At 36.5% G+C, this 14,301-nt stretch overlaps 1 protein-coding gene and 1 long non-coding RNA gene across 3 annotated transcripts in view; one reads left to right on the forward strand and one right to left on the reverse strand.

The window, feature by feature from the left end:
- COMMD1 (copper metabolism domain containing 1) overlaps positions 1–3,800 on the forward strand; it is a 186,311-nt gene extending 182,511 nt beyond the window's left edge. For both annotated transcript variants that reach the window (XM_026485043.4, XM_026485048.4), the window contains exon 3: positions 1,668–3,800. In XM_026485043.4, the coding sequence (XP_026340828.2) occupies positions 1,668–1,775 (108 nt within the window). In that variant the 3' untranslated portion in view covers positions 1,776–3,800. The remainder of the gene's footprint in view (positions 1–1,667) is intronic.
- The window catches only part of LOC113245130 (uncharacterized), a 64,517-nt gene continuing 54,015 nt past the window's right edge, over positions 3,800–14,301 (reverse strand). Inside the window, exons 4-5 of the long non-coding RNA XR_008958144.1 lie at positions 11,283–11,467; positions 3,800–10,460 (exon numbers count right to left, since the gene is read on the reverse strand). This is a non-coding gene — a long non-coding RNA (uncharacterized LOC113245130). The remainder of the gene's footprint in view (positions 10,461–11,282; positions 11,468–14,301) is intronic.

The raw sequence follows: 14,301 nt of genomic DNA on the forward strand, positions 1-14,301 counted from the left end.
TAAGAGGCTTTCAAATCTGAGACGTGTTCTTAATTTAGGTAACTGAATTATCTAATTTGCCATAAATTTGCTCTTCTTTCTTCAAAGGAGGTGATCCCTCCTGCAGTTCCTCAACACAAGGAGTATCTTTCTTTTCTTTAAATTGGTTTTCATTTTCAACTAAGTGAATACCTGGCAGGTTCGTTCATTTCTTTTTTCTTTTCTTTTCTTTTCTTTTCTTTTCTTTTCTTTTCTCTTCTCTTCTCTTCTCTTCTCTTCTCTTCTCTTCTCTCTTCTCTTTTCATTCATTCATTCATTCATTCATTCACTTGGCAGTTTCTAAGTTATACCTCTCTCCTATCCAAACTTGTTTGAGGAAAAGTTTCCCTATATTCAGGGAAAGCCTTTTCTCTCTTTGGCAGGTTTTCATCTGAGAGGCCCTTCCTTTCCCTCTGCACTTGTTTCTCCTGGGATATGTTCAATGCCATCAGTAAACCCTCAGCACAGCAACTTAGCAACAGCAAAGGAGATTTCCAGAATCTCCTGAAAGTTCTTCTAGCTCATGACAGAATAACTTGGTCCCACTGAAAAGGCTTACTGGTCTTCCTTTTACCTGCCACTTTGGGGGTAGGGATGGGAAATACCATGTCTTTAGAGAAGAAAAGGTAGGGAAAAGAGCATTGAGTCTGGTGGTGGCTCTGCCATCAACAGAGGGACAATAGGCATGGCATTTACCATGCCTGGGGCCTCAATTTCATTATCTAAAAAAACAAGGTAGTTGAAGTATATGATCTCTGAGAATTCATACTGCTTTAAAATACATGATTATTGTTCTTAAGAATCTTGAATATAGTCACTCTTGGTTACATATAGTTTTCCTTGTCACTTGAGACAATGTAGACCAAGGATTTGTTCACTGTACATGAAATTTCTGTCACTACACTTCAAAGGCCTTTTTCTTTGATATCTACCTAATCTAGGGTTGATTGACTGATCCTAACAGTGTTTGAAGGGAATGTGTTTGATGGAAATCTTGGAGAGTTGGCTTGCAGCAAGTGGAAAGGCCTCAGAAATGTTTAAGGCTATTTCAAGACCTGGTTATCCTTCAGTTATCTGGTTGATGTTTCCCAAGCAACTTGGTCACAACTTGTTAGAATTTCTAGTATAACCCCTAAATCCAAGGTAGCTCAGTTACCAGTCTAACACAGACCCAATCCAAATCCTCCTTCCATCGTTATGATGCTATGGAGACAGTATGGACTTTGGAGTCAGCCAGAGCTGGGAGTTCACAGTCTGAGTGTGCCTTTTTCTGATTTTATGATACAGGTTAACCTCTCTGTGCCTCAGCGTCATCATCTATATAACAGCAATACTTAAGTACTTCCCTTAAAAATTGTTGTGGGATCAAATGTGATGACAGACAAAAGAGCTTCTCACATGCCTCATCATGAGGACACCTGACATTTGTATACCTCTTTACCATTTATGAAACATCTCATCAAAATAGTTTTATTTAGGAAACTAAATGTGTAGATTTTCTTTGCTGGCTAATATATCATTTAGGTATTGGGCCGTGAGTCAGACTTGCTAGGTAGGGGCCCCTAGATCTTTGGAATTGGGTCAGGCCAGGTCCAGAGCCTTGGCTATCTTGAGGGTCTCTCATAAGAACATCCTTTTATGTTTTCCAGGAATCTGAATTTCTGTGTTTGGAATTTGATGAAGTCAAGGTCAATCAACTCCTAAAGAAGCTTTCAGAGGTAGAAGAAAGTATCAGCACCCTGATGCAGCCAGCCTAGCTGAAGATGGAGATGTTGAAGCAAAGGTGTTCATGATCCCTCCCCAGTGACCTGGGTTTTTTGGTTGTTGTTTTGTTATTTTTTAAAAAATCTTAACTCCCCCATTAGTATTAAATCCTCAAATCCAAATCCTGCCCGTCTCTGCTTGCTGGGATTTCTTTCCTTTTCATTCAGTCTTGCAGTTTTACTACTTGCAGAGGTTCTGATACTTCAGCATGCAGAGGTGCTCGTAAAAGCATTTTATTTTATTTTATTTTTTTAAGATTTTATTTTTAAGTAATCTCTACACCCAGTGTGGGGCTCAAACTCACAACCTGAGATCAAGAGTCACAGGCTCCACCAACTGAGCCAGCCTGGAGCCCCATCATAAAGGCATTTTAAAAAGAAGGCTTCTAGGACTGTATCCCTAGAGGCTTGAATTCAGTAGGACCAGGTGGAGTCAACTTTAGAAACCCTTGCTATGGTAGTTTATTCCTGGAGTAGGATTTTAGGAATTTATACATGATAAATCTTGGAAAAATTAGAAAAGGGGGAAGAAAACGTTTTATTCATACAAATACAAGGTGACCAAAAGCCATGCGTCTTGAGCTGAGGCTTAGAGGAGCCAAAATTTTGAGTCATCAAATAAAACCTTGTCAAGAAAAACTAATGTCGGGGCACCTGACTGGCTCTGTTGGTAGAACATGCAATGCTTGATCTTGGGGTTGTGGGTGTAGAGATCACTTAAAAAAACAAAAATTCAAAAAATTAAAAGAAAGAAAACTAGTGTAAAAACTAGTAAAAACTAGTCCTCATAGAGAAGTTATACCAAACACCAAGAATATTCTAAAAGGAGGAAGCTGTCAGCCAGTATATTGAAGCCATGGCCCTTGTTTAACAGGTTTTATCATCTGATACTGATAACATTTAGAAACCCCAGGTGCCTTTGAGATGTAATGTGTTCAAAAAACGTAGTTCCGTTGGTCAGTGGTTACACCATATGTCAGTTCTAATGAGTTTATTCTAGGGCAGGAATAAGTTCTCTTCTGTTAAACATTTCCTCCTAAATCAGTTTGCAGACATTTTAGGAACTCTTCCAACACCCAAGCTGAAAATATTGGCTTCCTCTCTGATTAAAACCATCCCAGCAGTTAGCAAACAGTGACCAGAAGGTCTTAAATGTAGCTCCTGTGGACGCTTTAGAAAACATCTTGAAACAGTATGGTAAATAGATTCAGAGAAGGTGAGTGGTTTGGCCAAAGAACTATTAAAACTTGCTTTCTGTTTCCAGGGCTACTGTCATGTGATCCAGGAGAATTTTTAGATAATGTCTTCTGCTATAAAATGGAGGAAAAGAGTATCCTGTCATATAATGGGATTCCAGATATCGTTGGAAAGGAAGAACTGTAGCTACCACATTAGTATTGACTCACATATACAGTGAAAGTCTGTAAAAGCCTAAAAGAACAGTCCATGGGCTCACAGGGAGAGGAAATCATTGTTGTGGTTTAAGCTCTATTGAGGTCAACCTATAAAATTAATAGCCACAAAAGTGGATATGGGCTTTTTATTATACCCCCAAACCCTAGATTATTGGAAAATCTGTTAATGTATACTGAGTTTTTCATAATAATAAAAGTAGTGGGAGGAAAAGAAATTGGTTGCTGAAGGTGGTCCCACATTTAACACTAAACACTTTGGAATACAAGTGGTTTTAGACAGGGTGTTTTAGTGTGTGTGTTATATTTAGTGGGATTTTTTAAATATCTGATTACCAAAGGAATATATGTTTATTATAGTCTGTTGTGAGAATACAGACCACACTGAGGATAGTCAAATGACCTATCGACCTAACCTAACAGAGATAACAGAAAGAAGGCTGGAACTAGGTGAAGAGCTACCTTTCCTTGAATAAATTCCTACAAGTAGAACACATGGTTTTTAAGACTTTGGTAAATATTTACCAAATTGTTGTCCAGAAACATTATATCAGTTTGTATTACCTCTAAGAAAGTATGAAAATAAATCACTCCCTTTCTTGCCTAATTGGGTATTATCTGGTTTTGTTTTGGTTTGGGTTTGTTGTTTTTTTTTTAATTTGGGGGGACTAACTTGTTTTTGTAAATTTTTGCAAGGGACACTTAACGTAAACTGGGAATTCTCCCTGGGAATAGTGCAAGCATGGAGAAAGGACCAGGGAAGGAGGAAACTGGCATAAGGGTCCCAGCAGATGCCATTAGATTTCCTACCTCGGTAATCCTAGGTTAAAATCATTTTATTTTGAGTTCAAGAGATGTGGGACAAAATTAAAATAGGCTTTATCCTGAATTAGGCCTTGTAGAAATTGTCCCTACTTGAGCAATAAGCACTCTAACTTCAGTCTGTTTAGAAACAGTCCAGGCAAGCTAAAATTTGCTTTTAGAATAGAGTCAGAAAGAAACTTCAGCCTTCAGTAGTTTCATGTTGATAGGAGCAAAGGATTTGGCTTTAATCTCAGGCCTGGCTTTTCTTAGAAGCTCTGGTTTCTATTGGCTTCATCAGAGAAGGCTTAAATTTTACCATTATAGCCTCCCCTTTCCTTTACTTAACCTCTTTTCTTCGGGGTTTTTTTTTTTTTTTTTTTTTGTCCCCTTTATTTATTTAACTCATCCTGTCCACCCACCTCCCCTCCAGCAACCACCAATTTGTCCTCTATATTCAAGAGTCTGTTTGTCTTTTTTCCTTGTTCATTTATTTTGTTTCTTAAATTCCACATATGAGTGAAATCATATGATACTTGTCTTTCTCTGACTTATTTCACTTAGTGTTATACTGTTTAGATCCATCCATGTTGCTGCAAATGTCAAGATTTCATTCTCTTTTATGGCTAAATAATATTCCTCTGTGTGTGTGTGTGTGTGTGTGTGTGTGTGTGTGTGTGTGTGTAACACATCTTCTTTATCCATTCATCTGTGGATGGACACTTGGGTTTCTTCCATATCTTGACTGTTGTAAATGCTGCAGTAAACAAAGAGGTGCATTTATCTTTTTGAATTAGTATTTTCTTTTTCTTTGGATAAATATCCAGTAGTGAGATTACTAGATCGTATGGTAATTCTATTTTTAATTTTTTGAGGAACCTCCATACTGTTTTCCATAGTGGCTGCACCAATTGGTATTCTCACCAAAAGTACACAAGGTTTCCCTTTTTTCCAAATTCTTGCCAACATTTGTTATTTCTTGTCTTTTTGATTTTAGCACTTTGACAAGTGTGAGGTGATATCTCATTGTGGTTTTGATTTGCACTTCCCTGATGTATAATGATGCTGAGCATCTTTTCATGTATCTGGCCATTTGTATGTCTTTTTTTGGAAAAAAAATGTCAATTCAGGTTTTCTGCCCATTTTAATTGGATTATTTGGGGGTTTTTGTCTTCTTTAGTGATGATTCAAAAAGAACTATAGCACTTAAAAATTTCATTTAACTTAGTCTCTCCCAAATGCAAGAAGGTGGTGAAAAGCAAAGGATGACATTGAGTATCTGAAATCTTTAATAACTGACATGGTGTCAAGCTAGTAGTTACTGAAATTCTTTTTTTAGACCTGAGTGAAAATTTGGAAAACAGAATATGAAAAGAAATTCAAGGAAATTAAATGTTAAACTGATGTTAGAAAATAATGTTTTCTGAAGTACACAATAAATATTTAAACCAGTGAAGGGACAAGGATAAGAAGGAAGCCTTCTAGAGTCAGCTCAAAAATTGTTAGATATTTTCCTAAAAGAACAGGATGCTGGCAGGATGGGTCTTAGTAGGACAACTGCCACCTTATAATTCTAGCTGTCCCAACTTTCCAGCCAATTTTTTCAATATTTTAGAGGGTGATTTAGCTAGCAGAAGGGAAAAGCCAAACAGAACATAAGTAGTTTGCACTTACCTCTAGTTGTAAAGTATACAGTTTTTTACTGCAAAATTTGAGAAATAGCAATTTTTTTATCTAAGTTCAGTCAGTTCTCAGTTCTCCCCTACCTGGGGATGGCCATGATTGTCATAGCATCATGACTGAATACAACATGGAAGTGACCTTTGTTATAAAGGAAACTGCCTAGGCCTGCCTCTCAGATAAATGGTGCAAACTGACATATCTTGGAATATTATCAGAATAAAATACTAAACCTATATCTGAGCACATAGCAAAATATGAGTATTTATACCATATACTCATCAAAGACTATAATTAGGCTTTTTGTTTCTCTTTTACCTACCTACTCTTGGCTAGTTGTCTTTTCTTTTCTTTTTTTAAATAGGCTCCATGCCCAATGTGGGGTTTGAACTCACAACCCTGAGATCAAGAGTTGCATGCTCTACCACCTGAACCAGCCAGGTGCCCCTTGGCTAGATTTCTGTTTCAAATTCTGTTTATTCACAGGAGGCAGATGGGGGAGAAATGGAAAGTGGGGAAGTATGGATTGCACAAGTGCAATAAGAGATTAAACTGTTAGTTTAAAAGAAATTTAGGCTGAAAAATGAAAATAGTTAAAATCCTTAAGACTGTTACTATACTGTTGTTACGTTAAAGAAATAAAAATAAATTGGGGGATTTTATGATTCATAAATAATGGTTGATTTTAGAATCATGGCTAAGATTTGGCACTGATCTCAAAATGACTGGGAGGCTTTTGGTAGAAGCCATTTTGCCATCTTTAAAAAGGGGGGAAACATCTGGACGGATGGGCAGAGGATTCGCACAAGGCCATGGTCAGGAAAAGACCTCAGGGCTTTTCTTTCCAGGGCAGTATCTTCCATTTCCATATTCTATCTGCGAAACCCTCCAAAAGAATATGTGCTTGAAAAAAATACCTCTGTCCCTGCTCATTGTGTTTAGATAATGACAGTTCCTACAGTGATGGCTTTTGTATGCAGATATGAACTAGGGGATGTGAGGTCCTATGTCATTTGCAACCTGCATCCATGTTAGACCTGTCTGTGTGCTGAGGCTGCTGATGCTCTTTGTAGAACCTAATGATGTTTCTGATAACCTTGTCCTCACTGTCCACTCAATGCCACTCATTTTTGATGCAAAGTGCAAGATGAGTCTATTGCCATGTGGGGCTTCCTGGCTGTCCTCAGTACCCAGGTAGGCAGCAGATTGTCTTTATCCTCCCTGGACAACCATGACCCAAGCTTGCTAAATATAACATAACTCTTGGCCAATACGTCATTGTAACAATGTCTTCAGTGAATTTTGTAGCAGCTACTTCCTCATTATTATGGTTTTTCTCAATATAGTCTACCCATGGTGCCATAGAACAGAGATTTAAAATTTTTTTTTTAACATTTTAATTTTAAAAGTAATTCATGCTCATTAGGGGCACCTGGGTGGCTCAGTCAGTTAAGCATCTGACTCTTGATTTTGGCTCAGGGCATGATCTCAGGGTCACAAGATCGAGCCCTGTGTCAGGTTCTGCACTGGGCATGGAGTGTGCTTAGGATTCTCTCTCTCCCTGTCCCTCTGCCCCTTCCTTGCTCTCTAAAAAAAATATGTAGTACATGCTCATTAAAAATTATTCATAATTTTTTATTTTTATTTTTTCATAACTTTTAAATCAGTACAAAACTGGAGCAAAACGTGATTCTTCCTTTCTTTCTGCTTTTAAAAAAAAAAACACCTCTCTTCTGGGGTGCCTGGCTGGCTCAGTCAATAGAGCATGAAACTCTTGGCCTCAGAGTTGTTAAGTTTGAGCCCCACATTGGGTGTAGAGATTACTTAAAAATGAAAGATCTTTTAAAAAATAAAAATAAAAATAAATCTCTATCCCTAGAAGTAGTTGTTATAACAGTTTGTTGTGTTTCCTTCCAGATACTTTCTATGCACCTAAAAATATATTACCAGTTACACTTTCAAAGCATCATTTTAGAAGGCATCAGTCACAGCTGAAAGATACAACAAAAACAAAAAATACACTACAGGGAATAAGCAGAGATTAGATGATACAGAAGAATGGATCAGTCATCTGGAAGATAGGGTAATGGAAATCTCCCAAGCTGAACAGCAAAAAGAACCAAGAATTTTTAAAAATGAGGATAAGTTTAAGGGACTTCTGGAACAACATCAAGCATACTAACATTTGAATCATAGGGATCTCAGAGGGAAAAGAGAAGCAGGCAGAAAACTTACTTGGAGAAATAATAGCTGAAAACTCTTCTGACCTGGAGAAAGAAACAGATATCCAGGTTCAAGACACAAAGAGAGTTCCAAACAAGATCAACCCAAAGAGATACACACCAAAATATATCATAATTAAAATTCAAAAATAAAGGAATAACAGAAAAGCGATTAGTTACATATAACAGAATCTTACCTTAAAAGCAATAACAGAAAAACAAATAGATACATATAGTGAATTGTCCATAAGACTGTAAGCTGATTTTTCAGTAGGAACTTTGTAGCTAGGAGGGAATGGCACAGTATATTCAAAATACTGAAAGGAAAAAACTTACAACCAAGAATACTCTACCTGGCAAGGTTATCATCATTGAAGGGAAGATACAGAATTTCCCAGACAAGCAAAAGCTAAAAGAGTTTGTTACCACTAAACTGGCCTTACAAGAAATACTAAAGGGATTTCTTTAAGCAGAAAAGAAAAGGCTATAAATAGAAATAAGAAAATATATTTTTTAAAAAATCTCACTGTAAAGGCAAACATGTAGTAGAGGTAGTGGATCAACCATTTATAAAGCTAGTATGAAAGTTAAAAGACAAAAGTAGTGAAACCAACTATGTCTACAGTAATTAATTAAGGGATACACAAAATGAAAAGACGTAAAGTATGATGTCAAAAACATAAAATGGAGCTAAAATGTAGTGCTTTTAGAATGCATATGAATATAGGTGACCACCAACTTAAAATAGACTGCTATATATAAGGTTAAGGTTGTTTTTTTTGTGAACTTCATGATAACTGCAAGCCAAAAACCTATAATAGATACACAAATAATAAAAAGAAAAGAATCCAAACATAACACTAAAGATAGTTATTAAATCACAAGGGAAGCATGCAAGAGAAGATGAACAGAAAAGAACTATAAAAACAACTAGAAAACAATTAACAAAATGACAATAAATACATACCTCTCAATAATTACTTTGAATGGAAATGGATTAAATGCTTAAATTGAAAGACAAAGGGTGGCTGAATGGATAAAATACAAGACCCATCTATAGGAGACTCACTTCAGATCTAAAGACACACAAAGGGTGAAAATGAAGGGGTAGAAAAAGATATTCCATGCAAATGGAAATGAAAGTTGGTGTAGCAATACTTTTATGAGACAAACAGATTTTAAAACAAAGCCTATAATGAGATAAAGAAGGGCATTACATAGTGATTAAGGGATCAATCCATCAAGAAGATAAAACTCTTGTAAATATTTCTGCACCCAGTGAAGGAGCACCTAAATATATAAAGGAAATATTAACAGGCAAAACGGGAGAAATCGACAGTAATACAATAATAGTAGGGGCTTTAACTCTCCACATATATCAGCGGGTAGATCAGACAGAATTGTGAAGAATAGAGAGTATGTCTTGGATCTGGAGGTGGAAAGGAAGCACATTTCCAGGAATGCATGGGGTCACACCTCTTCATAGAAAGGATCTTTCTTTTTTCTTGGTGGATGTTCACAAACCTGGATCATACCTGGCTCATCATCTGGGGCTCAGGTTCTTGGTGATGAGCTGTTATAAATGGAGAGCTGAGAAAAGGGAGATGAATGCAGTTGTGTTCCCATGGAAGACAAACAAAGCTAAACATAGCCAGAGTAAGAGAACCTATGACTGCTAACAGACATGGGACTGTGTAAGTGAACAAACCCCAAAGCTCACTCCCTCCTTGGGGAGTTGAGGCCAGAAGCAGTTTCTGTAGCATCCCTAGCAGAGCTGTGGACCTGTTCTGACTTGATTGGGAAGGGAGGTGAGGTCTGTTTTTCTTTCAAGAGTTGCTTATCTTCCTTCTGAAGAGAATCCGGGGGCTAGATTTTAGAAAAGGTAGGGAAATTGAGGAGAGCGTTCTTGGGGAGGAAAATTTTCCCTCCACAATTGAAGATTCTTTTGGCTGGTCTAAATTTATATCAGATATTCACAGAAGAAAATAAAATTTAATTATGTACATATGGCAGTTCCATAAGAATAGGAGGCCCACAGGTAGTCAGACAATTGAGGCTTATATTGCCATTCTGAATGAAGGAGAATGGGATAGGGGTCTGGGACTTCAAAGGGAAAGAAGACAATTCACAAGAAGATGAAAAAGAATAAATATGTTTGGTAAACGAATGTTTGCTAGGCCATACAGAAACAGTGGAACACAGGAATTTTAACAAATTTTACCAAGTTCCTCCTTGTCCACCACCCCTAATTTATATTATGCTGTGGTTATCTATGGTGATCTCTCCCTTCCTAGAGGAGGTCCTCCGTCTAAATTGTTCTAGGCAGTGAGAGGAAGGTCAAAGAGTCTTCCTGGACCTTTTGATTCTTAAAAAAATCAGCCTAGAACCCACATTTTCCTTCCCTACAGTACTGCCTTTGAAACTTGTCCAAGAAGTTCACAGTCTACAAGTTGAGTTGGTAGATTGTTTCATCTTTCTGAGTTGGTCCTTTAGTCTTGAGAATATGTCAGTTCAGTTAAACTCATTTCAGCAGGCTGTGATGCAGGTACACTTCCAAAGTAGGCCTGTGAATGAAGTAATCAGGTATTAAAGAAGAGGTATTTCTAAGGAAATAAAAACAATGGGTAATGATTGGAGCAAATTATAAACCAGTTTTTGAGTTCTGATAGCAACCAATTTAGAAGATTTTTAAATGTCCAGCTTGAGGTGTCTTTAGGTGGAGTGAAGCCAGGCAGTGGTAATCTGCTAGATTTCCTGGGTTGTAGTTGGAATACCCCTGATGATCATTCTGTGTGGCCACACAGCAATTGGCACAAGTGTTATCCATACATGAGCTGTTGTAGTGATTTCTCAGAGTTTCTATCAAGGCATTCATATTCAGTTTACAGGGCTTCAGGGAAAAGGACACTTTTAGTTGTCAATGATTCCAAGTCGGAAGGGGAGGAGCAAAATTGGAAACGGTGTTTTGGAGGGTTGTAGCCAGACATTAGAAGAAACAAGAATTGGGGATTTAGTCCAGTTTACAATGAGAATCTAATATTCACAAAGTGTGGAATTAAACAATTTTTTTCTCTCAACAGTCACCCTCATTTCTAAAAAAAGATAGGCAAATTAAGACTAATTTGTTTGCCTTGTTTCAATAAACCTGGCTTGATTACTTCTGCATAAGTGCAACAGGAATAGCAGTTGATCATGTAGGGTCTTTTAAATCTACTTTGCTGGGACCTTTCAGAAGGAATCTCCAGATTGAACTTGTAGCTGCCAAATACTTGTCATTAGACTTTGCCTGCAATACCTATAGCTTTGGGTTACTTTTATCTCTTCACCAGGTGCCCAAAATATCCTGAGGTTCCTGCACCTGACAGGAAGTGACCTTTTTTACTCACCTGATAAGGCTGCTGGGAACACTGTAAGGAAGGCATCAGGCTGATACTTCCAAGGGGCTTTATTGGCTCCATTAAGTCAACCTTAGTTTCTTAAAGCTGTGTGGTCATATATGAATCCAGGTACATCTCTCAAATAGGACGCTCCAGTCAAAGCCTTGGTAATATAACCAGTGTTTCCAGTTGTCCTTTCAAGGAGAAGAGATTCTTATTGAACTTATGCGAATAAACATGTTGCCGTAAGTGTTAAGAATATTCATTAAGAGCTTTTGAATTCTAGAGGGATACGGTAGGGAGAAAGAGAAATGTTTCAATTCTGCTTGCACAGGTATAATTTACCAAGTTGCTGTAAGGCATAGTTAAAGAGGAAATGTTTCTTTTTTTCTGGAAAATTAAAAATTAAAGAACCAGCACTGTTATTACAAACAGAAATTGATAAAATTCATTTTCCTCAGTTTATTCAGTCCCATGTAATGCATTTTTGTTCTCCTTGAACCAAGTTCCTGTTTCTGTATTCTAGAAATTTTTATTGAGTTCAGATTTATGATCTTAAAGTTATCAGAAATCCAATAGAAGCATTTTTGCAGGAACACTTCTGTAAAAGCAATAGAGCAAAAGAATAACTAAATGACAAAAGACTTTAAAATGGCCTGGTTAAAAGTCTGATTAGGGTTCATTACAATGTGATTGACAGGGAAATTTGGTTATTTCTGTGACATACAACATTTTAAGATAATAACTAGAATTATGACTGATGACATGCCAGGACTTACCAGAATTTTTAGGAATGTTATACAATTTTTAGAGCCCTTAAATTAATATTTACCCATACAATATAATCTAAAAAGATTATTCACCATTTATTTGACAATGTTTTTCATATAATTTAACATATCAAATAAGCATAGTTCATTTAACATCTTTTACAAGGAGAGAGAAAAATCTTGTGATTTTTCAGGAATCCTCTGAAAAGTTCCAAAGTTACTTTGAGGTTAAAACGGCTTCATTTAGGGTTTAAATTTTGGATAGTTTGTCAAAATGTCAAAAGGTTTTAAAACACTTGGTCATATAGGATCAGAGTCACTGTGAAACATTACCTAATTATACACTTAACCATGGTGACAAAGACTCTGCAGACAGATACAGAAAGTTAAATGATCATAAAAAGGGAAAACTTAGCTCTTTTCATACTGAGAAGAATCTATTTTCTTAAGTAATCCAAAGCCTGATAGAGACAACATGAAACATAGGACATTATTTTGATAAAACACAGGATATTTGTTTTCTAGACAGATTACACTAAAAGCAAAGAAAAACCCTTCATAATCTCTTATTGTCAAGAACAGACCAATAGTCTAAGAAGACTGTCTTTGAACAGACAACCCAAATTTTAATTTTGCACAAGCTTACTTTTGAAATTAAAACTCATTTACTTAATTAAATTCATTCCAATGTTAGGCAGTCTCTACCATACGTAAAATTTGTCTCTGAAGATTCCTTTTCCATAAACCTATGACTTTCTACATTCAAGTTTGTCTCTTTTTCTTATAACCAGACTTGCTTTAGGACAAATTTACTTCTTTCCCTTAACAAAACCATCATACCCCATAACTTATCTTACCCAAAACATATGCAACTTTCCTTGTATATTACTTCTAGTAGTTTCAATCACATATATTAGAATTCTTAACTCTTAGAAACTTTAATTTCTAGTGAAAATGAAGTAGTAATCAATTGTGAATTGTCTATTATACCAGCAATCTTTAGATTGGCAAATTTATGAATATATTTTATAATTTCTGGAACCATATGCCTCTTCATAATACAGTCTTTCATCATAACACAAAACACGTTTACCAACAAACACAATATCTTTAGTTCCTCTGTATTAGTGTTAAAAAAAAATTCAACTAAGTAAATTTGAAGATCCAATTGGCAAGATTCATGAATTGAGTAACATTCTTTTTACCAAATAGAAAGAAGCTCCAAGTATGTGTGTAACATGGGAAGGCTTTCCACAGGCAGAAAGTGCAGTAATTAGTGTTTGGTATTTTATCTTATTTGGAAATGATTTAGAAACTAATGGATTTAACTTATTGTTTAATTTAACTTAGCAAAATTTTAAAGTTTCAGGTTCCCAAAAAGATTTTGGAAACTATTTTTAACTACACATACCATAAAACAAAAAATTTTTAAAAAAGATTTTGTTTGTTTATTGGAGAGATAGTGACAGAGATAATGAGAGACAGCACAGGTGGGGAGGAGAGGGAGAAGCAGGGTCCCCGCTGAGCAGGGAGATCAACACACGGATCATGACCTGGGATTACAACCTGAGCCCAAGGCAGATGCTTAACTGACTGAGCCACCCAGGCACCCAAAACAAACATTTTTTTTTAACTTTTTTTTTTTTAACTAAGGTCTAACCCCTATTGAGACTTGAACTCATGACCCTGAGATCAAGAGTTGCATGCTGTATTGACTGAGACAGCCAGGCACCCCCCCCCATAAAACAATTTTCCTAAAAAGTTCACCGAAAAACTCTTAACTCATTTACATCTATCTAAATCATTTGCTCTCAACAATTATGTTTAGGTTACCTATGAAAATTTCATGAGACATTAGACAAAATCAGCCACCATTCAAAGATAACATGAACTTACATGATTAAGAAACTCAGAAGTGTGCCTGGGTGGCTCAGTCGTTAAGCATCTGCCTTCGGCTCAGGGCGTGATCCCGCCGTTCTGGGATCGAGCCCCACATCAGGCTCCTCTGCTGGAAGCCTGCTTCTTCCCCTCCCACTTCCCCTGCTTGTGTTCCCTCTCTTGCTGGCTGCCTCTATGTCTGTCAAATAAATAAATAAAATCTTAAAAAAAAAAAAAAAAAGAAACTCAGAATAAAAAGTTGTGTGTCTGCATTATATTCAATCTTGGTAAGTCTAAGACATGTCTATTTTAATCAAACCAGCAACCTTAAATTAGCTTTAATACTGAATATTTTCCTATATCATGTGAACCTGAAATTC

Source organism: Ursus arctos, unplaced genomic scaffold (genome assembly GCF_023065955.2).
Source record: "Ursus arctos isolate Adak ecotype North America unplaced genomic scaffold, UrsArc2.0 scaffold_8, whole genome shotgun sequence".
Taxonomy (NCBI): Eukaryota; Metazoa; Chordata; class Mammalia; order Carnivora; family Ursidae; genus Ursus; species Ursus arctos.